General features: G+C 50.6%; 2 protein-coding genes and 1 long non-coding RNA gene across 6 annotated transcripts in view; 1 reads left to right on the forward strand and 2 right to left on the reverse strand.

Annotated features, from left to right (window-relative positions):
* FZR1 (fizzy and cell division cycle 20 related 1) overlaps nucleotides 1-4923 on the reverse strand; it is a 31399-nt gene extending 26476 nt beyond the window's left edge. For 2 of the 3 annotated variants that reach the window (XM_073324697.1, XM_073324695.1), the window contains exon 1: nucleotides 4807-4923. The gene's annotated coding sequence lies outside the window, so the exon portion shown is untranslated. Of the gene's footprint in view, nucleotides 1-4802 lie in introns of all 3 variants that reach the window. The other variant, XM_073324698.1, reaches the window with a different exon arrangement.
* A 6908-nt stretch (nucleotides 4924-11831) lies between these two features.
* Nucleotides 11832-16944, reverse strand: LOC140903176 (uncharacterized). Its single transcript, XR_012156176.2, has 3 exons — nucleotides 15903-16944; nucleotides 14874-14951; nucleotides 11832-14647 (listed from the first exon to the last, which is right to left on the reverse strand). It is a non-coding gene; the product is annotated as an uncharacterized LOC140903176 (long non-coding RNA).
* On the forward strand, nucleotides 16365-25875 carry LOC140903175 (uncharacterized). 2 transcript variants are annotated; one of them, XM_073324043.2, is made up of 2 exons: nucleotides 16365-17096; nucleotides 18762-25875. In XM_073324043.2, the coding sequence occupies exons 1-2, from the start codon at nucleotides 16830-16832 to the stop codon at nucleotides 19863-19865; spliced, it is 1371 nt and encodes a 456-aa protein (XP_073180144.1). In that variant the 5' UTR covers nucleotides 16365-16829; the 3' UTR covers nucleotides 19866-25875. The 2 variants fall into 2 exon arrangements, with proteins under 2 accessions (XP_073180144.1, XP_073180145.1); XM_073324044.2 differs by having other exon boundaries at nucleotides 17040-17096; nucleotides 17616-25875.
* Nucleotides 25876-26288: the final 413 nt, after the last annotated feature.

The following is a 26288-nucleotide window of genomic DNA, read 5'->3' on the forward strand; positions in this document are numbered from 1 at the left end:
ATATACTGTAAAAAGATGAGCTCCATGAAGGCGCTACAAGAGTTTTTACTCAGACAATTATATTTTGTACTTATTGTTTTCTAATGCCTCATGAGAAAAAAAGACATGGAACTGTTAATAGTGCCAACCTACAAAAACAGATCTGCTGTATTGTAATTGAGTCTTACGTTACACCTGCAAATCTAAACCAAAGTTGTAAAATGCACTAAGTCTGTAATACTTTCAGAATTTTGCTGAAAAGCAAACCATTAAAAACAACAAAACACAGATCAACACACCTGATGTTTTAACTACTTAGAATACAATCCAGGCCCAGCCATAAAGAAAAATAATAAATCATAGCATTTATATATATATGCAGCAGCCCCAATCCACAACTTCACAAAATTCTATTTGTACATAAAACACATTTTTTAAATATGAGAAACTTATCAGCATGGGAATTACTATTAGTGATGAACTCTTAAGCATGAAGCACTGTGCTAGCACCAAACACACTATTTCAACAAGACTCAGCACTTCTCCCCAGGAAAGTGAGCATGGTGCCTTCAGGGAGCTACAAATCAAATCAAATTCATTTAAGCAATAAAATGTCAAGATTGGGGCTGTGTCAAATTCCTCCAAAACGATCAAACAGGTTTCATTTTGTTTTAATGACTATTCCAAAGGAAAAGACTCTCCCTCCACTGTAGAAGAAAAGAAGCTGAGTTTAGGATTTCTAGACCCATGAATTACAGAACACGTGCACCATCTCCTTAAAAGAAGACATTCTAATCTTAAAACAAATGAAAGGGGGAATGGTTAGTAAGGAGACTGACAATAAGGTCTAGAGGCCAGGTGGGTGTTGTAATAGCCTCTGCTGGTGAAAGAGGCAAGCTATCAAGCTTACACAGAGCTCTTCTTCAGGTCTGGAAAAGCTATAGAGACTTTTGCCTCTAGGTTGCTTGTTTATATACAGCCTAGGGGCTAATGACACTGTGTTGTTGCCTTTCGATGGCTGTCCAGTAGTTTATGGGAACTGAATTTGGCTCTAGTCCCCAGCTGACAAGTGGAGACCTCTCTCCCAGCGCTGGTGCCACAAACTACAGCGGCACAGCAGCGCTTTAACATTGTTAGTGAAGACACACCCTAAGTGTGCTGCCCTTGTTGTGGAGACTAATAGATATTCCAGTGTGACAATTTTTAACAGCTGTTTTAAAGTGAGATTAAATTTTGAGCCTATCCACTTTGACAACCCCCCTACAAAAAAGGAAATAGTTTTGTGTTATTGAATGGTGCTGGCTTGATATTCTTGGAGAGCAGAATCCTCTATTTGTGTGTAGAATTGACACAGTACAGGCAGCAGTAGCACAAGTTTCCCCTCACACTGCCCCATCTCTAGGTCTAAGGAGCAAATGCAGTCCCCGATAGCCCAGTATAGTCTTGGTCTTTCTGCTGAGATGGCCAACTAAACTGACAGCCAGTGCCAAATGTGTTGATATTTTTCATAACGGGGACACTTGTCACACTAGCACCTGGACAAATTCATTTCACAAAGGATGCTGAAAATGCACGAGAGCGATTTTTGGCTCCCAGGCTCAATACAGAAGGATCCGTGTTTGAAAATAGTGCTGACACACTAGTCAAAGTCAGCCCCTTCTTAAACTCGGTTTGACTACCAGTGACACCAAACCACTTGCCAAAAAACACGTTCTCAAGCAGTTGATGCGTATAAGAAATAAGCAGTTAAAGAAAATGTTCAGATACATCATGCACCGTTATAACCAAAAGTCTTGTTGATTACCTTAAAGTAGGGCTGTCAGTTAATTGCAGTTAACTCATGCGATTAACTCAAAAAAATTAATTGTGATTAATTGCAGTTTTAATCTCACTGTTAAACAATATAACACCAACTGAAATGTATTAAATATTTTGGATGTTTTTCAAATATATTGATTTAAATTACAACACAGAATACAACATGTACAGTGCTCATTATTTTTATAACAAATATTGCACTGTAAAAATGATAAACAAAAGAAATAGTATATTTACCTCATACAAGCACTGTAGTGCAATTTCTTTATTGTGAAAGTGCAACTTACAAATGTAGATTTTTTTTTATTACATAACTGCATTCAAATACCGGCACTTTTGTAGCCCGTATTTCAAGGTATTTATGTGCCAGATATGCTAAACATTCATATGCCTCTTCATGCTTCGGCCTCCATTCCACAGGACATGCTTCCATGCTGATGACATTTGTTTAAAAAAAAAAAAAGTGTTAATTAAATTGTGACTGAGCTCCTTGGGGGAGAATAGTATGTGTCCTGCTCTGTTTTACCTACATTCTGCCATATATTTCATGTTATAGCAGTCTCGGATGATGACCCAGCACATGTTGTTCATTTTAAGAACATTTTCACACAGATTTGACAAAACGCAAAGAAGGTATCAATGTGAGATTTCTAAAGATAGCTACAGCACTGACCCAAGGTTTAAGAATCTGAAGTGCCTTCCAAAATCTGAGAGGGATGAGATGTGGAGCATGCTTTCAGAAGTCTTAAAAGAGCAACACTCTGATGCAAAAACTACAGAACCCAAACCACCAAAAAAGAAAATCAACCTTCTGCTGGTGGCATCAGACTCAAGATGATGAAAGTGAACATGCATCAGTCTGCACTGCTTTGAATAGTTATTGAGCAGAACCCATCATCAGCATAGAACCACAGAACATCAGGGTTGGAAGGGACCTCAGGAGGTCATCTAGTCCAACCCCTTGCTCAAAGCAGGACCAATCCCCAATTTTTTTTGCCCCAGATCCTATACGGGCTTCTCAAGGATTGAACTCACAACCCTGGGTTTAGCAGGCCCATGCTCAAACCACTGAGCTATCCCTCTCCCCGCATGGACGCATGTCCTCTGGAATGGTGGCAGAAGATGAAGGGATATATGAATCTTTAGCACATATGGCATGTAATTATCTTGCAATGCTGGCTACAACAGTGCCATGTGAATGCCTGTTCTCACTTTCAAGAAGTGGGCTGCATTATATCCTGCAAACGTAAACAAACTTGTTTGTCTGAGGCCACATCTACACTACCCACCGGATCGGCGGGTAGTGATCAATTTATCAGGGATCGATTTATCGCATCTAGTGTAGACACGATAAATCGATCCCTGATAGCTCTGCTGTCAACTCCGGAACTCCACCATGGCGAGAGGCAGAAGCGGAGTCGACGGGGGAGCAGTGGCCGTCGATCCCACGCCGCGAGGACGCAAAGTAAGTGATTCTAAGATACGCAACTTCAGCTACAAGAATAGCGTAGCTGAAGTCGACGCATCTTAGATCGATTCCCCCCTCCCCCCAAGTGTAGACCAGGCCTGAGTGACTGGCTGAACAAGAAGTAGGACTGAGTGGACTTGTAGACGCTAAAGTTTTACATTGTTTTATTTTTGAATGGAGGTTTTTTGTACATAATTCTACATTTGTAAATTCAACTTTCATGATAAAGAGATTGCATTACAGTACTTCTATGAAGTGAATTGAAAAATACTATTTTTTGTTTTTTACAGCACAAATATTTGTAATAAAAAATATAAAGTGAACACTGTACACTTTGTATTCTGTGTTGTAATTGAAATCAATATATTTGAAAATGTAGAAAACACCCAAAAATATTTTTTAAAATAGTATTCGATTAACAACATGATTAAACACAATTAATTTTTTTAATTGCTTGACAGCCCTACCTTAAGGCGATGAGAACTACTTCTGTAAATTTTAATTCTTAAATAAATCATCCCCAAAGTACTAGAGCAGTGGTTCTTAAATTTTTGTACTGGTGACCCTTTTAACATAGCAAGCCTCTGAGTGCAATCCCCCCTTATAAATTAAAAACACTTTTTAATATATGTTTAACACTATTAGAAATGCTGGAGGCAAAGCAGGGCTTGGGGTTGAGGTTGACAGCTCACGACACCCCATGTAATGACCCCCTGAGGGATCCCGACCCCCAGGCTGAGAACCCCTGTACTACAAGGCACTGCATTATCTCCGCTGGAGCAGATTTGTGTTTCGCCAACCTGAATAAGGAGGCCCTGTGCACATCTGCCAGCCAAACTGTCTCCAGAGCCAGCTCGAGGGGAGGGCTTGCTAGGCCCCCGGCTTGCTGGGGCCCGACTCCAGCCATTTCACCTCCCTTCCAGACATTCCTGGGGTCCGCTGAGCTCAGGCCACTGGCGCAATTGACCCCTTCGCTCCCGCAGGCTGACCCGTGATGTAACTGGGGAGAGGGGCTAACCTGGATCTAACCCCACCGCGCAGCACACAGACCAGAGCCCTGCACCCTCCGCCCCCCCAGGCCTGGGCCCCTCGCCCCCGTGGTAAGGGGGCCCCGGCCCCCCCCAGGCCTGGGCCCCTCGCCCCCGTGGTAAGGGGGCCCCGGCCCCCCCCAGGCCTGGGCCCCTCGCCCCCGTGGTAAGGGGGCCCCGGCCCCCCCCAGGCCTGGGCCCCTCGCCCCCGTGGTAAGGGGGCCCCGGCCCCCCCCAGGCCTGGGCCCCTCGCCCCCGTGGTAAGGGGGCCCCGGCCCCCCCCAGGCCTGGGCCCCTCGCCCCCGTGGTAAGGGGGCCCCGGCCCCCCCCAGGCCTGGGCCCCTCGCCCCCGTGGTAAGGGGGCCCCGGCCCCCCCCAGGCCTGGGCCCCTCGCCCCCGTGGTAAGGGGGCCCCGGCCCCTCCGCCCCCCCAGGCCTGGGCCCCTCAAGCCGAGCCCCCCACCCCGGGAGAGAGGCCTCCCCCCGAGACGGCCGCACGCAGCCCCCCACCTACCCAGCCAGCCAGCCAGCCCGGCTCCTGCTCCGCCTCCTCCTGTCACTCTCCGCCGGCCTCAGCCCTCAGCGCTCCCCAATATGGCGGCCGCCCCTGCCCGGCCCCTGCGCTCCCCGCGGCTCCGCCCCCTCCCGCGCGGTGCATCACGGGAGCCTCCTCCCCCTCGGCCCGTTCGAATCAATACAGGAAGGAGGCGAGACGCTCGTTGCCCCGAGCAACCACGGAGGCCTCGCGGCGCCCGGCGGAGGCAGGAGCCGGGGCAGGGCCGCCATGGAAAGTCTCTCCGCCCGGGGACAGGCGGAGGGGAGGTTTCGGGCGGCCTGGCGGGTTCAGGGGGTGGCGGAGATTACGGGGTCGGATGTGGGTTCGGGGCACCGTTGGGGGGGGGGTCGTGGGGCTGGGGGGGTTGGGGTCCTGCTGGGGGGGGTTCAGGGGGCTGGGGGTGGGTTTGGGGTCCTGCTGGGGGGGGTTCAGGGGGCTGGGGGTGGGTTTGGGGCCCTGGTGGGAGGGTTCAGGGGGCTGGGGGTGGGTTTGGGGCCCTGGTGGGGGGGGTTCAGGGGGCTGGGGGTGGGTTTGGGGCCCTGGTGGGGGGGTTCAGGGGGCTGGGGGTGGGTTTGGGGCCCTGGTGGGGGGGGTCAGGGGGCTGGGGGTGGGTTTGGGGCCCTGGTGGGGGGGTTCAGGGGGCTGGGGGTGGGTTTGGGGTCCTGCTGGGGGGGGTTCAGGGGGCTGGGGGTGGGTTTGGGGCCCTGGTGGGAGGGGTCAGGGGGGTCAGGGGGCTGGCGAGGAATTGTGGGTTCAGGGGGCTGGATGTGGGTTTGGGGGAGTGGCAGGGAGTTGTGGGTTCAGGGGGCTGGGGGTGGGTTCAGGGGGCTGGGGGTGGGTTTGGGGTCCTGGTGGGGGGGTTCAGGGCGCTGGGGGTGGATTTGGGGCCCTGGTGGGGCGGGGGTCAGGGGGCTGGGGGTGGGTTTGGGGGGCTGGCGAGGAATTGTGAGTTTGGGGCTGGAGGTGGGTTTGGGGGAGTGGCAGGGAGTTGTGGGTTCAGGGGGCTGGAGGTGGGTTTGGGTGGCTGATGGGGGGTTGTGGGGCTGGGGGTGGGTGGATTTGAGGGGCTGGCAGGGGGTTGTGGGCCCATGACTGGGTTTGGGGCCTGGCAGGGATCGGGAGTGTCACAATTGAGAGCTATGACACAATTTCGTCATCATCTCCAGGGCGCTGTTGCCATAGTGCCCACGGGGCAGCCACGAGTATCGCCGGTGGTGTCCTCTGGTCGTGTTGCTGGCTGGGCCCAATTTCTAAAAGCGGAGCCAGGCCTCGTGTGGACACAGTACAGGTCTGAGAGCCGGGGTTGTATTCTACCACCCAGTCTCCCTCCCCGCCATTGTCAACTGGCCTTTCACAGTGGCTGGCACTGGTGGGTGCACGGCTCCCTGCAGAAGCCGGGGGTAACGGTTACTCTGCCGCCCAGCCATGGCATGTAACCGTACCGGATGTCTCTGTGCAGGGAGGCACCGGAAAATCTAGCTTTGCACGGTCGACGCAGTGATATCCGCTCTTATGATTTTTATTGCAACTCACCGATATTTGGTTTGTTTCCTACATGGCCTGCTTCTGCAGTCACATGAAAATCTCAGCTGTTTGTTTTGTTTTGTTTTGTTTTAGTATAGTGCTCAGGGTTACAGAGAAAAAGTGGGGAAACGTGACCTGCGTGAACCTTAAAGACTCGGAAACCTGAAAACAAATAACAAGAACCCAATATTTATTATTAAAATCTCATTAATTTTGAGCCCATCTCATGATGGGTTGGGAGGCGACTCGTGATTTTTGAATGCTTGGGGTTGGCAATTCTGCAAGATGCTGTCACCTTCTTCGGCTGTATGCAATCTGTGGTAAACCCCATGTCAGTGCTCAGTGCACTGTAGCAAAAAGTCCCTACAGTCACAGCTACATGACATCCATGATGCTGCAACACTGAAAACCTCAGTCTCTCTTTAAGTATCTTATGGTGAATGCCTATCTAATGATCTAAAATGAAAGGGACGGTGCATATCTCTTCATTCCGTGTGCCCTGAAAGTTCATATTGGCATGGTTTTGGCTTCTGGTGTCAAAGCAAGTTTTCCTGCCAGCTCAGAATCCTGTAAAAATTGCAGGACTGCCAACACTGGCAATTTTATAGTGAATTTAAGAGATTATTAGTTGCTTTCCCGTGATGCTCCCAGTCATACCTGGAATAACCTGCAGCTCAGAAATTTGGGTTTAGCTTTCTGTCATACATTCTGTAGCCAGCAGAGGCTGCTGATCCAATCCCAGAACAGGGTGGCAGCTAGAGAAGCTCACAATTACTTGTCTCTGCCTCCCCCATCAAGAGGCACTGTATGGGGATGGAGTTGGCATGAAGGCAGTGAGGGACAGCTACTGGACCATTATCCTTTTTCTGCAGGAGGCCACATAGGGAATGCGGTAAAAGTGCTACCTGTGTGGGAACTAACGGCACTGGTTTGCAGACATTGCCAGCAGTGGGTGCTAAAAGGGGGGGTAGAAGAGTAGTGACTGTAGTGGAAGCTCTCAGCTCCTCGAGTATCAGCCTCTTCCAGCAGGAGTCAGTGCACAATACCAATACCAGGGCTGAGCTCAGCCAGGATTCCTCACAGTCCCCAGCTGTGAGCCAGGTGATGAAATTCAGGATCAAAATAGCCAGTGCCTGTTGTGTCAAGATGGCTCTGCCTGGGTTTGGTAAATGTATGTGGGTGAAAAGAGTGAAATATTTTATATGCACAAACAATATATATCTGTAACACCTACATTCTTTTATAGCAGAGTAACTGTTGTTGGCCAATAGTCTCTGCCATATGCCAGCATAACACTGACTACAGAAGATGCGTTGGAAATCATTTTGGTTTTGCTTGAGTGCTTATGGCTCTGATCAATAAACGGAACCAATATGGTTTCCATATTTAATAAAGGACTGACACCCAATCTCTAGCGGTTACTCAAATTCAAATCCCTACTCAAGACCCAAAAGCCAGCCAATGCCTCAGCCTTGCTGATTAACAAATCAGAGAAAACTATGTTTCTTCATTTAAAATAATTCATGTGACTTAGAACCACCAAGCTGTCCAGTCCCTCATACATATAGCTGCATGATCTGATGCTATCACACTCAAACATACTCTTTCTCAGATTCTGGGTGCATTAGAGAGAGAAGGGGGGAGGGTTGGTATCCAAATTCGGAGAGGGGATTAGGGTCTGAGTTCTGTGCAGGTCATGAGGTGGGAGGTAATTTGGATCTGGGTTCTGCATGTACGTTTCAGGGGAGGATCTGCAAGCAGGCTGGGAGGAATCAAAATCCAAGTTCTGGGTGCAGGCCAAAGGGGAATTAGTATCTGAATTCTTGGTGCAGATCAGGAGGAGATTTAGGGTGTGCATTCTGTGTTCAGGTCAGGAGAGGGAGAGGGATCACTATCTGAGTTCTGGTTGATGGGGTGGAGGGAAATCAGGATCCAAGTTCCAGTTGCAGTGTGTTCTCATCTCCCTCTATCCTGGGCAGCACTGCAGGGCCCATTTGGCTGCCTAGGCACCCTGAAGCCAGCTGAAAACAAAGGTGAATGAGCTTAGCAGCAAGGGCACGACTGGAGATCAAAAAATCAGACAGCCCTTCCTTCCTCCTCTTTGCCTGGCCCAGCCCAGTCCCTTGAAGGAGTAGGTGGTAAGGGAAGCCCCGACTTCCACTGATTGGGCAGGAGCCTCAGGTGCACCGGACAGACATTCTCAAACGTGGGAGAAGTCATAGAATCATAGAATATCAGGGTTGGAAGGGACCCCAGAAGGTCATCTAGTCCAACCCCCTGCTCAAAGCAGGACCAATTCCCAGTTAAATCATCCCAGCCAGGGCTTTGTCAAGCCTGACCTTAAAAACCTCTAAGGAAGGAGATTCTACCACCTCCCTAGGTAACGCATTCCAGTGTTTCACCACCCTCTTAGTGAAAAAGTTTTTCCTAATATCCAATCTAAACCTCCCCCACTGCAACTTGAGACCATTACTCCTCGTTCTGTCATCTGCTACCATTGAGAACAGTCTAGAGCCATCCTCTTTGGAACCCCCTTTCAGGTAGTTGAAAGCAGCTATCAAATCCCCCCTCATTCTTCTCTTCTGCAGGCTAAACAATCCCAGCTCCCTCAGCCTCTCCTCATAACTCATGTGTTCCAGTCCCCTAATCATTTTTGTTGCCCTTCGCTGGACTCTCTCCAACTTATCCACATCCTTCTTGAAGTGTGGGGCCCAAAACTGGACACAGTACTCCAGATGAGGCCTCACCAATGTCGAATAGAGGGGAACGATCACGTCCCTCGATCTGCTCGCTATGCCCCTACTTATACATCCCAAAATGCCATTGGCCTTCTTGGCAACAAGGGCACACTGCTGACTCATATCCAGCTTCTCGTCCACTGTCACCCCTAGGTCCTTTTCTGCAGAACTGCTGCCTAGCCATTCGGTCCCTAGTCTGTAGCTGTGCATTGGGTTCTTCCGTCCTAAGTGCAGGACCCTGCACTTATCCTTATTGAACCTCATCAGATTCCTTTTGGCCCAATCTTCCAATTGGTCTAGGTCCTTCTGTATCCTATCCCTCCCCTCCAGCGTATCTACCACTCCTCCCAGTTTAGTATCATCCGCAAATTTGCTGAGAGTGCAATCCACACCATCCTCCAGATCATTTATGAAGATATTGAATAAAACCGGCCCCAGGACCGACCCTTGGGGCACTCCACTTGATACCGGCTGCCAACTAGACATGGAGCCATTGATCACTACCCGTTGAGCCCGACAATTTAGCCAGCTTTCTACCCACCTTATAGTGCATTCATCCAGCCCATACTTCCTTAACTTGCTGACAAGAATACTATGGGAAACCGTGTCAAAAGCTTTGCTAAAGTCAAGAAACAATACATCCACTGCTTTCCCTTCATCCACAGAACCAGTAATCTCATCATAAAAGGCGATTAGATTAGTCAGGCATGACCTTCCCTTGGTGAATCCTTGGTGAAGTCCTGCTGAAATGAGCAGGGTTCTGCGTAAGCACATTGGGGATCCGAGTGCAGAATTGGGGCCTTTGTCAGATTCTCCTTTTATTTGCGTGGGGTTTTCACAAAGCAGCTGGGGAGAGAAAAACCATGAAGCAGAGGGGGGAGGAAAATATGTCAAAACCCCACACGTTGGGAGGGATGAGACCAGAAACTACTTTTACTCACATTTTTAAAACATTGACTGTTTTGCTTTAACCTTTGTAAACCCCCTGGAAGATGAAAGCCATGATAAAAGTATGTGTAGTTTACAACATACCCTGAGGCTCTTGGGAAGGATACTATGTCCATGGGCACTGCATAATATTATACTTTGCGCTGGGGAAAAAATTGGAACTGGAACTTGCTCTTCTGGTCATCCCGTAATACGCGCTTCCAAGACACTGGATTTTGTTCATTTGTTAGAATTCAGAATTGGCTGGGGGGGAAAAGTTCATCGTCCAAACTAATAATAATGAAAAACATGGTATTGGGCCATGTTCTCTTTTACATAGTATCCTTCACAATTCTCTCAGGCTGTGCTGCAAATTAAACACATTAATCAAGATTCAGTCAATTTAGACCAGTTTTTAGCATTTCACAGTTTATCCAGATGCTGGTTCTGCAGCTGTGAAGTAAAACAGAAATATTCAAGACAGGTAGCTGAAAGCCCCAATCCTGTCAAGACTCTTGTTATTAACTTTAAGCACACAAGTAGACCCATGAAGTTCAGAACAGACCCGCTGATTTAATGGGATCGTCACAGTTCAGGGCAACTGCACTTGTATTCCCGATCCATGGTCCAGTAAGGGCACCCACTCTAGGCTCCTGGCTTGTCAGCCATCATCTCTCTTGGGCAGAAAACTGCCTCTCTCTCCTGACCTGGGTTTTTCCAGGCTGCACAGTTCCCTGCATACACTGTGAGTTCCCTAGCAAGCCACACTGCTTAAGCAGGCAGTCTGCACTTTGCTTTCTCCTCAGAGTCTGTGAACAGTTGTAATTGCCCACGGTTCTAAGGTCTACTCAGCCCTTTCTAAGCAAGCACATTTAGTCTTAAGGTGAAAGCATTACAAAGAAAACATTAAAACAATAGAAGAATCCCAAACCTGCTAATAAGTTTCCCAGACATCACCAAGTCCTTCCAACTCTTTCCGGGAAGGATTGGGGCCCCCCATGCTCAGAAGGTCCTGAGTCATAGAATCATAGAATATCAGAGTTGGAAAGGACCTCAGGAGGTATCTAGTCCAAGCCCCTGCTCAAAGCAGGACCGATCCCCGACTAAATCATCCCAGCCACGGCTTTGTCAAGCCTGACCTTAAAAACTTCTAGGGAAGGAGATTCCACCACCTCCCTAGGTAACGCATTCCAGTGTTTCACCACCCTCCTAGTGAAAAAGTTTTTCCCCTAATATCCAACCTAAATCTCTCCCACTGCAACTTGAGACCATTACTCCTCGTTCTGTCATCTGCTGTCACTGAGAATAGTCTAGAGCCATCCTCTTTGGAACCCCCTTTCAGGTAGTTGAAAGCAGCTATCAAATCCCCCCTCATTCTTCTCTTCTGCAGACTAAACATCCCCAGTTCCCTCAGCCTCTCCTCATAACTCATGTGTTCCAGTCCCCTAATAATTTTTGTTGCCTTCCGCTGGACTCTCTCCAATTTTTCCACATCCTTCTTGTACTGTGGGGCCCAAAACTGGACACAGTAATCCAGATGAGGCCTCACCAATGTTGAATAGAGGGGAACGATCACGTCCCTCGATCTGCTGGCAATGCCCCTACTTATACATCCCAAAATGCCATTGGCCTTCTTGGCAACAAGGGCACACTGTTGACTCCTATCCAGCTTCTCGTCCACTGTCACCCCTAGGTCCTTTTCTGCAGAACTGCTGCCGAGCCATTCGGTCCCTAGTCTGTAGAGGTGCATGGGATTCTTCCATCCTAAGTGCAGGACTCTGCACTTGTCCTTGTTGAACCTCATCAGATTTCTTTTGGCCCAATCCTCCAATTTGTCTAGGTCCCTCTGTATCCTATCCCTGCCCTCCAGCATATCTACCACTCCTCCCAGTTTAGTGTCATCTGCAAACTTGCTGAGGGTGCAATCCACACCATCCTCCAGATCGTTTATGAAGATATTGAACAAAACCGGCCCCAGGACCGACCCCTGGGGCACTCCACTTGATACCGGCTGCCAAATAGACATGGGCTCAATGGGTAGTGATCAATGGCTCCGACAATCTACCCAGCTTTCTATCCACCTTATATAGTCCATTCATCCAGCCTATACTTCTTTAACTTGCTGGCAAGAATACTGTGGGAGACCATGTCAAAAGCTTTGCTAAAGTCAAGGAACACGTCCACTGCTTTCCCTTCATCCACAGAGCCAGTTATCTCATCATAGAAGGCAATTAGATTAGTCAGGCATGACTTGCCCTTGGTGAATCCACGCTGACTGTTCCTGATCACTTTCCTCTCCTCTAAGTGCTTCAGAATTGATTCCTTGAGGACCTGCTGCATGATTTTTCCAGGGACTGAGGTGAGGCTGACTGGCCTGTAGTTCCCCGGATCCTCCTCCTTCCCTTTTTTAAAGATGGGCACTACATTAGCCTTTTTCCAGTCATCTGGGACCTCCCCCAATCTCCATGAGTTTTCAAAGATAATGGCCAATGGCTCTGCAATCACATCCGCCAACTCCTTTAGCACTCTCGGATGCTGCGCATCCAGCCCCATGGACTTGTGCTCGTCCAGCTTTTCTAAATGGTCCCGAACCACTTCTTTCTCCATAGAGGTCACCTCCTCCCCATGCTGTGCTGCCCAGTGCAGTAGTCTGGGAGCTGACCTTGTTCACGAAGACAGAGGCAAAAAAAGCATTGAGTACATTAGCTTTTTCCACATCCTCTGTCACTAGGTTGCCTCCCTCATTCAGTAAGGGGCCCACACTTTCCTTGACTTTCTTCTTGTTGCTAACATACCTGAAGAAACCCTTCTTGTTACTCTTAACATCTCTTGCTAGCTGCAACTCCAGGTGTGATTTGGCCTTCCTGATTTTACTCCTGCAAGCCCGAGCAATATTTTTATACTCATCCCTGGTCATTTGTCCAATCTTCCACTTCTTGTAAGCTTCTTTTTTGTATTTAAGAGCAGCAAGGATTTCACTGTTAAGCGAAGCTGGTCGCCTGCCATATTTACTATTCTTTCTACACATCGGGATGTTTTGTCCCTGTAACCTCAATAAGGATTCTTTAAAATACAGCCAGCTCTCCTGGACTCCTTTCCCCCTCATGTTATTCTCCCAGGGGATCCTGCCCTGAGGGAGTCAAAGTCTGCTTTTCTGAAGTCCAGGGTCTGTATTCAGCTGCTCTCCTTTCTTCCTTGTGTTAGAATCCTGAACTCGACCATCTCATGGTCACCGCCTCCCAGGTTCCCATCCACTTTAGCTTCCCCTACTAATTCTTCCCGGTTTGTGAGCAGCAGGTCAAGAAGAGCTCTGCCCCTAGTTGGTTCCTCCAGCACTTGCACCAGGAAATTGTCCCCTAGATTTTCCAAAACCTTGCTGCATTGTCTGTGCACCGCTGTATTGCTCTCCCAGCAGATATCAGGGTGATTGAAGTCTCCCATGAGAACCAGGGCCTGCGATCTAGTAACTTCTGCGAGTTGCCGGAAGAAAGCCTCGTCCACCTCATCCCCCTGGTCTGGTGGTCTATAGTAGACTCCCACCACGACCTCCCCCTTGTTGCTCACACTTCTAAACTTAATCCAGAGACTCTCAGGTTTTTCTGCAGTTTCATACCGGAGCTCTGAGCAGTCATACTGCTCCCTTACATACAGTGCAACTCCCCCACCTTTTCTGCCCTTCCTGAACAGCTTATATCCATCCATGACAGTACTTCAGACATGCGAGTTATCCCACCAAGTCTCTGTTATTCCAATCACATCATAATTCCTTGACTGTGCCAGGACTTCCAGTTCTCCCTGCTTGTTTCCCAGGCTTCTTGCATTTGTATATAGGCACTTGAGGTAACCTGCTGATCGCCCCTCTTTCTCAGTATGAGGCAGGAGCCCTCCCCTCTCATGTGCTCCTGCTCGTGCCTCCTCCCGGTATCCCACTTCCCCACTTACCTCAGGGCTTTGGTCTCCTTCCCCTGGTGAACCTAGTTTAAAGCCCTCCTCACTAGATTAGCCAGCCTGCTTGAGAAGATGCTCTTCCCTCTTTGTTAGGTGGAGCCCATCTCTGCCTAGCACTCCTTCTTGGAACACCATCCCATGGTCAAAGAATCCAAAGCCTTCTCTCCAACACCACCTGCGTAGCCATTCGTTGACTTCCACGATTCGACGGTCTCTACCCAGGCCTTTTCCTTCCATGGAGAGGATGGATGAGAACACCACTTGCACCTGAAACTCCTTTATCCTTCTTCCCAGAGCCACGTAGTCCACAGTGATCCGCTCAAGGTCATTCTTGGCAGTATCATTGGTGCCCACCTGAAGAAGCAGGAAGGGGTAGCGATCCGAGGGCTTGATGAGTCTCGGCAGTCTCTCCGTCACATCGTGAATCTTAGCTCCTGGCAAGCAGCAGACTTCTCGGTTTTCCCGATCGGGGCGGCAGATAGATGACTCAGTCCCCCTGAGGAGAGAGTCCCCAACCACCACCACCCGCCTCCTTCTCTTGGGAGCGGTGGTCGTGGAACTCCCAACCTTAGGACAGTGCATCTCATGCCTTCCAATCAGCGGAGTCTCCTTCTGCTCCCTTCCCTCAGACATATCATCTGGTCCACTCTCCGCATTACTACCTGTGGAGAGAACATGAAAACGGTTACTTACCTGTATCTGCGTTGCTGGTACATGGACGTTCCCCCTTCTTCTTCTGGGGGTCACATGCTGCCAAATTTCTTCACCGTCCTCCTGTCCCCACAGTGCAGCCTGCTCTGAATCTTCAGAACCTTGTGCCCGTAGAAGCCTATCCTAACATCCGCCCAGAAAATCTTCAGTTTCTCTTGTGCAACGCAGGGTCAATACCTGTTGCTCCAGACCTTGAGCCTTCTCTTCCAGTATGGAGACCAGTTTGCACTTTGTACAGACAAAGTTGCATCTGTCCTGTGGAAGAAAGACAAACATAGCACATCCAGTGCATGTCACAACCGCTGAACACCCCCCATCCATATTACCTTCCTTCTACAAGCTTCCTCAGGAGTTGTAATAATTACTCAGAGAATCTGGCAAGATGTAAGCCTCAGTGGGCTCTCCCCAGGCAAACTCCTTTTGTTCGCTTCTCAGCTGGTTTGCAACTGACTGGCTTTTTATGCAGTCAGGCCCACTTAAGGCTCACCTGGAACAAAGCACACCCAGTTCCCGCCCTTTTCAAACAACCAATCAAGCACGCAGCACACAGTCTTTTTTTTTTTTTTTTAGGAAAGAATTTTTTTTTTAAGGCAGAAAAGAATTTTATTTGTGTAACACTTACAAAGAATCACCAAAGAGGATAAAGCAAAACTATGCAACAAAACAAAAGCAAACAGAAGGTATGACACAGCAGCCTTCAGGAGGGAGAAGTGTTCAGGCTAGCCTGGGCCCAGAGCGGGGGGGGGGGGGGGGCTTCCTCGACACTCATGGTCTTCCACCCTCCTGAGTTACCTGGTGGCCTAGAGCGGGGGGGCTTCCTCGACACTCGTGGTCTGCCACCCTCCTGAGTTACCTGGTGGCCTAGAGCGGGGGGGCTTCCTCGACACTCGTGGTCTTCCACCCCCTCGAGTTACCTAGTGCCACGCCCAGTGTCACCGATTATTCCTCTCCTGAGAGTGCCCGACAAGATGGGCACGGCTGGGGGGTGGGTGGTTTGGGGTGGGGGGGGATTACACCCACGTGTTATAGGACCCCTCCTAGGTGACAGTGATGATGGCAGCAACGGCTGGGGTCTCTCGCTCTTCCCCTCAATCAAAGGGTCAGATGGAGGGAACCGGACGAGGTCACCGAGCAGAGAACCTCGGACAGCGCCCACCGCGCAGCACACAGTCGCACTGTCCTCACAACAAACACTCAGATACTCACCAACACAGTCAGTTTAAACTCAGGCCAAAAGTCCTTTCTTTGTCTGTTCGTCTCTGGAGAATCCAGTTTGGATCAGTCCATGCAGCCTCTCTGGAGGTGTTACAACTTGAATGAAGTTGTCTAATCAACCCCCCGCCACACTCACTGTTCTCAGTTCCTGGAAGGCTGTGGTCACCCTTCCCCATGAAATTGCGTACTGTCTCTGGCCATCCATGGTACATATACTCAGTACAGTGAGATCTCCAAAGGATATTGCAGGCAACTGCCATGGCTGTCAGGATTACTAGCGTGCTGAAAATTAAGCACATGCATAAATCTTTGCAGGAGTGCTGCCTAAGGCTGAGACCGTAGTGTTGTCAGCCGTCCATTCCATTGATCCTGTGTTCAGGCCAGGATTTAGATAAATCCTGCCTAATGCCTGTAAGCAGCAGCGGCTGTATGAGCCCATTTGGAAGCTAGAGAGTCAGGGAGAACCACAGGGTCTGTCTGCGTCTAGCTGCTCCATAGCCAACCCCTGGTGTTCTTTACAACTGAGCCCTGTCGCTTCTGTGCTGGGAGAGGCCTTGCCAAGTCCATCTCTCCAGCCCTTGGATTTTTAAATACGAATCGCCTCCATGTTAAAATGGGAGCCGTCAGGGAGCTCAAGCCTCCGTTCGGGTTTTGTAAATACAGAGTTACCAACCAGCATCAGGCGAAACGCTTGTATGTATACGGGGAAAAAGGCAGCCTTTGCAAGCCAAAGATTGCCGCAGAGGGTTAGTGCCTGAAAACCAGAAAGGGAAACCGACCAGGGACACAGGCAAGGAAAGTCCTTGCTGGGGTCTGAATGGGAGACTTTGACCCGCGTCCCTTGACTTCCTGGGGCCCTAGCAGCCGTTCTGGGGCCCGGTCCCCCCGGGCGGCGGCTGGGTGGCTGGGAACCAGCAGATGGAGCTCCGCGTGCAAGACACCTTCCCCCTGCCCGCGCCTTTGTGCTCCCGGGCCCTGCGGGGACCCCGGGCGCTGCTCCGCCAGTTCACTTCCTGCGGGGGCCGGGCTCCGGGTGTGAAAATGCGGGAGTCGCGGCTGCTGCTGCACCTGGTGGTGCACGGCGCGGCCGGCCCCCCGCGGGAGATGGCCGGCCGCGGGGACGAGCCGCAGAGGGCAGCCTGGCTTCGGCAGTACTACACGCAGAGGCAGAAGAGACTCATGACGGTAAACGCCCTGGCGGGGGGACGGGGACGGGGACGGGGTGTCCGGGCCCGGAGCGCGCCGCGGGCAGGGCCCCGGGGGCCGCCGGGCAGCAAAGGGAACGCGGGTGTGGAGCGCCTGGCCTGGGCGGCGGGGGTCGCGCTGAGTTACGGACCGATCGCGCTGGCGGGGACTAGCGGAGACCCAGGGGCGGCAGGAGAACAGGCCGGGGAGGGGGGGGGGACGACAAGGGTTGGGGGTTGGAAGTGGGCGGCGGAGTGCAGAGAAATGAGAAAGGAAATGGGGGAGCAGAGGGGGCACAAGGAGAATGGAGGAAAATCGGGGGGGCTGGGGTAATAATTTAAGACTTTTAACCCCCACCCCCCATCTAGAAAACTTGGGCTGGGGGGACCAACCGCCGGAGACAAAATCAAGCCCCTTTATTGTTCCATTCCGCTAATTCTCCATTAATTCCCATTCATAAACTGGGCCAGGACCATGGGGCTGCATAAAGACTTTCTACCACTTTCTGTCTCCTCACAGCTTCAGGGCTTTGTTCGTCTTATACTAATGACCAAACCAGATCTCAGTTGGAATGGCCAGGTCTAATGCCGGTCACCGTCGATGAGCAAACCAGCCCCACTACAGTACCAGTCACCAACGATTGTTTTGTTTTACAATCCAATTTAACAATAATGATTCAACCTGAGTATCAAAACAAAAATAAAATGTGGGGGAAAGTTGAAATTGGAACATTGCAATTGACCCGAAATGGGGCCCCCGAAAGTTCGTTTTCTGGGACACGTTGACTTTTCATTCCCATTCGGAATGAAATGTTTTCCAATTTTCTGCAGCAGAGAAATTCCAAGCATCACCCAGCTGTAGCGATGACATTCTGCCAGCCTAGAACTCCCTCCGTGCTCTCAGTTGGCTGCAGTGTTGTGTTTCACAGCCTGGCCTCGCATGTGTGCATTATTGCTGTGTGCTGGCAAACAGCGTCTGTGGTGCATCCCAAAGGTGGCTGGGCTAAGGGAGGAGCGGGCTAAGGGAGTTACATAGAAAGAGAGAGAGGCATAGTATGTGTAATATCTTGTAGGCTTTTGACACTCGGTGAGTGAAAGCTGGTATAGGGCTGTAATAATATCTCACTCTTATCTAGCACTTCTTGGCCATAGATCTCAAAGCGCTTTACAAAGGAGGTCAGTATCATTGTCTTCATTTTACAGGTGGGGAAATTGAGGCACCTATAGGCAAAATGACTTGCTCAAAGTCACCCAGCAGGTCAGTGGTAGACCCAGGAATAGAACTTAGGTGTCCTGAGTCCTAGACCAGTGCACTACCCACTAGGCCAGACACTCATTCCATTCAGTATTAGCTTGGCATTCATGTAGACAGCCTGATACAGGGGGCTGGGCTGTGTGCCAGGGATGACTGAGCTCCAAAGCCAACTCAGTGACTAAGTGGGTGGCCTTGGGCAAGTCACTTAACACCTTTTTGTGTCAGTTTTCCCCCTGTGTCCAGTGGGGATGGTGCTGACCCAATACCCAGGGATGCTGAGATGATTAATTGATTGTGCAGCATGTTGGGTTGTTGTAGATGCAGTGCTGTAACAGTGCTGAGCATTGTGACATTGCAGTATACGTGTCTGGAAGGAAATGCTGCCTCATGCCTGGAACTGTCAAATTTCAGCTGCTGATTGCCCGCCGGAGGAGATCCAGCTGTTACTTCCACCCCCGCGCATGGCCCAGCTTCCGGAATGCTGACTGGTGGGAACGGGTGGTCCTGAAAGACTTCCAGCCACGGGACTGGCTGGAGAAATTCCGAATGTCCAAGGAGACCTTCTTCTATGTCTGCAACCAGCTGCGACCCAAGCTGTCCCACCCGAGTACCCTGCCTCTGGAGCAGCGGGTAGCTGTGGCCATTTGGCACCTGGCCACCAACGTAGAGTACCAGATAATCAGCCCCCTCTTTGGGGTGGGTCCCTCCACAGTGCAGAACTGTGTCAAGGAGGTCAGCTATGCCATTGTGCTGCTGCTGAAGCCGCTCTACCTCCGGCTGCCCAGTGAGCAGGAGCTGGAGAACATGGTGCGGATTTTCAGTGCCCGCTGGGGATTCCCACACTGCATCGGTGCCTTGGACAGCCTCCATGTCCCCATCCACGCCCCTGCGCACCTCGGTGCCGACTACTGCAACAGCCAGGGCTGGCATTCTGTCCTCACACAGGTGACGGTGGATGGGCTGGGTCAGTTCTGGGACATCTGCGCCGGCTTCCCTGGCAGCATGGAGAACAACACAGTTCTGGAAAACTCCAGCTTGTGGGTGTTAGCCAGGGAGGGCCACCTCTTCCCAACCCCCCCGAAACATTTCATGGGGAGGGCACAAAAATACGTCCTGTTAGGAGACGCCTCTTACCCGCTGCGGGATTGGATCCTCAAGCCTTACCCAGAAGACGGCACCCTCACACCACAGCAGCTCCAGTTCAACTATCGCCTGAAGCGAGCTCACAGCGTGATCGAGAATGCCTTCCTACGCCTCAAGGCCCGGTGGCAGATCCTCCTGAAATGCGACGACTGCAGCCTGGACCTACTGCCCACGGTCATACTCGCCTGTTGCACCCTGCACAACGTGTGCGAGGCCCATGACAGCCCCTTCAATGATGAATGGCTGGAGGTGATAGAACCCGCTGAGTTCGCAAAGCCCTGCCAGCCTGCGCCCATGTCCATGGACGACAGCAATGCCGAGGAAGTGCGAGAGCTGATGTGCAAATACTTTGAAAGCTGCGGAGAAGGCTGATTGCTACAAAGCAATGCCGCATGCTTTCCAGCTCTCAAACTTTCAGTAACCCTAGTACACCTAACATTGCTCCAGCAATCAAAGGCCACTGAATGGGGACTGTGTGCTGTCCCATACTGCAAAGCCTTTTCTGTGGAATGAAGGCGGCTTGGGGGATTGGTAAGGAGCCAGCCCTCCCCAGCTCAGCCACCAGTTCCCGTCCAGAGGAGGTCGGCCGTGTTGTGCGAAAGCAGTCTTTACCTTGGTGCTGTCGGGCAAGGGGATGGATTTCATGCCTTTGTAATCTGCCAGGGTTTAGATGATCTTGTGACATGGTTTGTGAGATGTAAATAAAACAGGGGGTCTAGGTTTGGACAAAAAGAGGGGTGCATTTTTTTTACTTTCTTTAAGAATAGATCGGGCTCAGTAGCTCAGGGTGATTGGAAAAGGGACACGAAGCCTGTCACGCCTCGGTCACTGGTATGAAGCCAGTTTAGGCTGCAGGCTGGCAGCCAATGACAGTTACCAGCTGATGAGCGCTCAGTGGCCTGTGGGAACAGATGGGTGGATCTCAGTTCAGGAGACAGGTGACCTTCACCCAGTGCTACTGTTACTGTTGGCAAAGTGTCCCCTGCGTGGACAGCCTCAGCAGCAAGCGCCTAGATGCTGTGGTCATGGGTGCTCTCGAAACACATCAGCAGAAAGGCCAAAGGATGGAATAGGTACTATGGTCTGAATCACAATAGCATCTGGATGCCCCAGCTGAGGACAGGGCCCCATTGTGCTGGGTCCTGACCCAGAGATGCCAGTCCCTGTCCTGATGAGCTCACTGAACAGGCAAGATGCACCCAAGGTGGGAGGGGAAGTGAGTTGCCTGAGGCCAGCAGCAGAGCTGGGATTAGAATCCAGAAGTCAAGGATTCCCAGGCTAGCACCCTACCCACTAGACAGCACTACCTCCACGTCCCTCAGGTGGCTGAATTACCTTGCCAGCCTGAGGCTGAAGTTCCTGGCTAATGCTGAGGAACGTCGGTGGAGCACGTGGTGTCTCAGTGCTCGGTGGGTCACCAGACTGGCCCCCTTCAGGAGCACAGGAGCTGAGACAGCAGCAGTTGAGAAAAGCCCTAGGGTCATTTTAAGAGGTATTTGGTTTTCCACAGAGGTATCTGCCTGGCATGGTGGAACCTCTTCAGAGATGCTGCCTCCAGGTGAAATCACGTGATGAAGGAAAAAACAGCAAACTCAACATCGTGGGCCAGATTCAACTGGGGCTTCTGTGAGTGACTCCCATTCGCATCAGGGCTAAGTTTAGCCGCACACATCTGCTTCTGCTGACACCCGTCTCCCGTTTTGCCAATCACGCTGCCTAGCATCATCATTCCTGGGGACACACTGATAGAATCAGTCATTTCCATACTCCCACGCTTCTGCCTGCTGTCCAGAACTCACTTGTTTTCTGGAAATCTAGTGTTTTACTCCAACAATCTGAAAACAAGAATTTGGGACTTTAGCAATATCTGAGGCCTCTCCGTGTGTCTGAAGGGCTGTGGATGTAGCAGGGGCATTAACCTGAGTATCCAGACAAATTCCAATGTAGGTAACTACATTCTGCCTATCTATGGCCCTGAGCCGGCAAAGAGTTACACATATGCTTAACCCTACCTGCATGGACAGACCCACTGAGTCCAAGCCTTAAGCCTCTAGGATTGGAGTCTTTGATTTTTAAGACATGGCCGGATATTTATCTGCTCATAGACTTTAAAGTCAGAAAGAACCATCATGATCATCTAGTCTGACTCCTGCACATTGCAGGCCACAGAACCTCACCCACCCACTCCGGAAATAGACCCCTAACCTCTGGCAGAGTTACTGAAGTGCACGCTATTGGGGATGTGGTTAGCAAAGTCTGGCCATTGCATTACGTAGGGTGGAAGAATCCAGGAGTCTGACTGGTTCTTTATGAACCACATGGGTGGGAACTTACTGCCTTTGAGTCAAAGAAGCCTTGACTGGATGCCTCTCTGAAAGAGATGCTTTAGCTTAATACATGTTATTGGGTTCAATGTAGGGGTAACGGAGAATTCCATGGCCTGTGACATACAGGAGGTCAGATGAGCTAATGGTCCCTTTGGACCTTTAACTCTATGAATATCTGGACTGTACAGTTCGGCGAAAACTCCAGCACTCCCTCCGCACTTTACTTCCTTCCCCAGACTCCTGGCTCTCGCACAGCAGCGATGGTTCAGCAGCTGCCACCCCCCACCTAAACCTACCAGCCCTACCTCAGCAGGTGAGAGGACTTCTCTTGGAGCTGGGTGAATGGCTCCCTAAAGTCTCCCCAAGGCCCTGCCTGTCCCATGAGAGCTTTAGATACACTGTGTGACAGTGTTCCCCCCGGGGTGCCACCTGGAACTGGGGTACCACTGAGCCCCCTGACCCACCAGCCTGGGCTCCCTCTCATTCTGCTGTGACAAGCTGCAAAGCCCTCCAGCCTGCACTTTCACCAGCATTCACACAGGTAGGGACACACCCAGCTGCAGTTACATGCAGGCTCTCTAACCACCAGCTTCCCAGCTTGGGACCCCAGAGCAGTACCATCCTGCCCTGGTCAAATCTGGCCAGTATATGGGTTTAATACCCAGTCTGCCTATCCCTCAATGTGAAGAGAACAATGCACACTTGTGGTAACCAACCAGAGATTTTCCCCAAGCACTCCAGTCAAAGCTCAAAACAAAAACAAGTTTCACTACAAAAGATAGATTTTAAGTGATTATAGGGGATAGCAAACAGAGCAAACCAGATTCCCTAGCAGATATTCAAAAAATGCAAACTAAGCTTAATATATTAGATTGGACATGAATTAGTTAGTAGATTCTCACACTAAGAGATGATACAAGCAGGTTGCTGATTCTTAAGGGGCCAGCTGCACTTACTTTACAGCTTGGAATCCCCAGGTGTTTCATACACAAGCTAGAAATCCCTTTAACCTGAGTCTAGCACTTCCCCCAGATCAGTCTTTGTTCGTCACATGTTTCCAGGAGTCTTCTTGTGTGGGGAGTGAAGAACCCCAGATGATGTCAGTCCCTGCCTTGTATAGCTTTTGCATATGGCACGATCCCTTTGTTCCAAAGCTTGGTTCCCAGACTGGTCTGTGGAAAAATACTGACATCCCGAGATGGAGTCCAGCATCATGTGGCCTGGTCACAGGTCCTTGTAGAGTCATAGCAGCCATCACTCACAGACTGTCTGTATCATTCTCAAGAAGAATCACCAGGTGGGAGATAAGCTTGTGAAGGGTAACAAGAAGGGTTTCTACAGGTATGTTAGCAACAAGTAGGTCAGGGAATGTGTGGGACCCTTACTGAATGGGGGAAGCAACCTAGTGACAGATGATGTGGAAAAAGCTGAAGTACTCAATGCTTTTTTTGCCTCAGTCTAAAGAGACAAGGTGTGATGAAGCGGGACTGTTCTTAATGTTTCCTCTGAATAGTGTGGGGGTGCCTCAGTTTCCCCTAGGCAGTTCTTAAGTATCTAGGTGGTGGGATAAGGGTGTATGATCATTGCAGAGCCCTAGAGAGCAGGTGTGTGCAGGGGTCTGGACACAGAGAATGGCCAACACCCTGTTTCCTGGCAACTGATGGCCTGGGCCTTCCCCCCTGCAAGGTGAGAGCTAAAGGGTTGGAGAACAAAGAAATCAGGTGACCTCCTGGCCCAGGAAAGGGACAAAGCCCAGAGGAGGAGGGGCTGGAGAGAGTTTCAGTTTGGGGCTAGCTGGGGACATGGAGTGAAGTGCAGACGTGGTTGTCTGGCTCTCTGCCCTCGAAAATGGACCCAGCTGAGGGGTCCTGTTTTCTGCACCTACAAACTCTGTGTTAGACCATGTTCCTGTCGTCTAATAAACCTTCTGTTTTACTGGCTGGCTGAGAGTCATGTCTGACTGCGAAGTTGGGGTGCAGGACCCTCTGGCTTCCCCAGAAGCCCGCCTGGGCGGACTCGCTGTGGGAAGCGCACGGAGGGGGAGGATGCTGAATGCTCCGCGGTCAGACCCAGGAAGGTGGAATTTGAGTGAGCTGTGTGTCTTGAAGACAGTCTGCTCACAGAAAGGAGACTTCCCCAGAGTCCTGACTGGCTTCGTAGGGAGCAGTTCCAGAGCATCACCCGGGGACTCCGTGACACAAGGTCAGCTCCAAGACTGCTGCACTGGGCAACACAGTATGGGGAGGAGGTGAGCAGCCCTTACTGATGAAAGAACAGGTTAAGGGCTATTTAGAAAAGCTGGACATGCATAAATCCATGGGGCTGGATGCAATGCATCCAAGGGTGCTGAGGAACTTGGCTGATGTGATTGCAGAGCCATTGGCCATCATCTCTGAAAACTCGTGGCAATCGGGAGATCCCGGACGATTGAAAAAAGGCAAATATAGCTCCCATCTTTAAAAAAGGGATCCATTTTGAAGCACTTGGAGGAGGGGAAGGTGATCAGGAACAGTCAACATGGATTCACCAAGGGCAAGTCATGCCTGACCAACCTGATTGCCTTCTATGATGAGATAACTGGCTCTGTGGCTATGGGGAAAGCGGTGGACGTGCTATACCTTGACTTTAGCAACGCTCTTGACACGGTCTCCCACAGTATTCTTGCCAGAAAGTTAAAGAATTAGGGATTGGATGAATGGACTATTAGGTGGACAGAAACCTGGCTAAATCGTTGGGCTCAATGGATAGTGATCAACGGCTCGATGTCTAGTTGGCAGCCGGTATCAAGTGGAGTGCCCCAAGGGTCGGTCCTGGGGCCAATTTTGTTCAACATCTTCATTAATGATCTGGATGATGGGATGGATTGCACCCTCAGCAAGTCCGTGGATGACACTAAACTGGGGGGAAAGGTAGATATGCTGGAGGGTAGGGATAGAGTCCAGAGTGACCTAGACAAATTGGAGGATTGGGCCAAAAGAAATCTGATGAGTTTCAACAAGGACAAGTTCAGAGTCCTGCATTTAGGCTGGAAGAATCCCATGCACCACTACAGGCTGGGGACTGACTGGCTAAGAGGCAGTTCTGCAGAAAAGGACCTGGGGATTACAGTGGACGAGAAGCTGGATACGAGTCAGCAGTGTGCCCTTCTTGCCAAGAAGGCTAGTTGCATATTGGGCTGCATTAGTAGAAGCATTGCCAGCAGATTGAGGGATGTGATTATTCCCCTTATTAGGCACTGGTGAGGCCACATCTGGAGTATTGCGTCCAGTTTTGGGCCCCCACTACAGAAGGGATGTGGACAAATTGGAGAGAGTCCAGTGGAGGGCAACGGATATGATTAGGGGGCTGGGGCACATGACTTACGAGGAAAGGCTGAGGGAACTGGGCTTATTTAGTCTGCAGAAGAGCAAGGGGGGATTTGATAGCTCAGTGGTTTGAGCATTGGCCTGCTAAACCCAGGGTTGTGAGTTCAATCCCTGAGGGGGCCATTTAGGGATCTGGGGCAAAAATTGGGGATTGGTCCTGCTTTGAGCAGGGGGTTGGACTAGATGACCTCCTGAGGTCCCTTCCAACCCTGATATTCTATGATAGCAGCTTGCAACAACTGGAAGAGGATGTTCCAAAGGTTCCAAAGAGGATGGAGCTTGGCTGTTCTCAGTGGTGGCAGATGACAGAACAAGGAGCAATGATCTCAAGTCACAGTGGGGGAGGTCTAGGTTGGATGTTAGGAAACACTGTTTCACTAGGAGGGTGGTGAAGCACTGGAATGGGTCACCTAGGGAGGTGGTGGAATCTCCTTCCTTAGAGGTTTTTAAGGCCCGGCTTGACAAAGCCCTGGCTGGGATGATTTAGTTGGGGGTTGGTCCTGCTTTAAGCAGCGGGTTGGACTAGATGACCTCCTGAGGTCTCTTCCAACCCTAATCTTCTATGGGTATGTCTACACTACGAAATTAGGTCGAATTTATAGAAGTCGGTTTTTTAGAAATCGGTTTTATATATTCGAGTGTGTGTGTCCCCACAGAAAATGCTCTAAGTGCATTAAGTGCATTAACTCGGCGGAGCGCTTCCACAGTACCGAGGCAAGCGTCGACTTCCGGAGCGTTGCACTGTGGGTAGCTATCCCACAGTTCCCGCAGTCTCCGCTGCCCATTGGAATTCTGGGTTGAGATCCCAATGCCTGATGGGGCTAAAACATTGTCGCGGGTGGTTCTGGGTACATATCGTCAGGCCCCCGTTCCCTCCCTCCCCCCGTGAAAGCAAGGGCAGACAATCATTTCGCACCTTTTTTCCTGAGTTACCTGTGCAGACGCCATACCACGGCAAGCATGGAGCCCGCTCAGGTAACCGTCACCCTATGTCTCCTGGGTGCTGGCAGACGCGGTACGGCTTTGCTGCACAGTAGCAGCAACCCATTGCCTTCTGGCAGCAGACGGTGCAATACGACTGGTAGTTGTCCTCGTCGTGTCCG

The sequence above is a fragment of the Lepidochelys kempii genome, chromosome 25 (genome assembly GCF_965140285.1).
Source record: "Lepidochelys kempii isolate rLepKem1 chromosome 25, rLepKem1.hap1, whole genome shotgun sequence".
Classification (NCBI taxonomy): domain Eukaryota; kingdom Metazoa; phylum Chordata; order Testudines; family Cheloniidae; genus Lepidochelys; species Lepidochelys kempii.

Excerpts from the sequence above, each read along its gene's own strand:
- LOC140903175 (XM_073324043.2), top strand. The coding sequence starts at position 16,830 with ATGGAGCTCCGCGTGCAAGACACCTTCCCCCTGCCCGCGCCTTTGTGC. Across the intron at positions 17,097-18,761 it reads GGCAGAAGAGACTCATGACG|CTGCTGATTGCCCGCCGGAG; the intron begins GTAAACGCCCTG and ends GTCAAATTTCAG.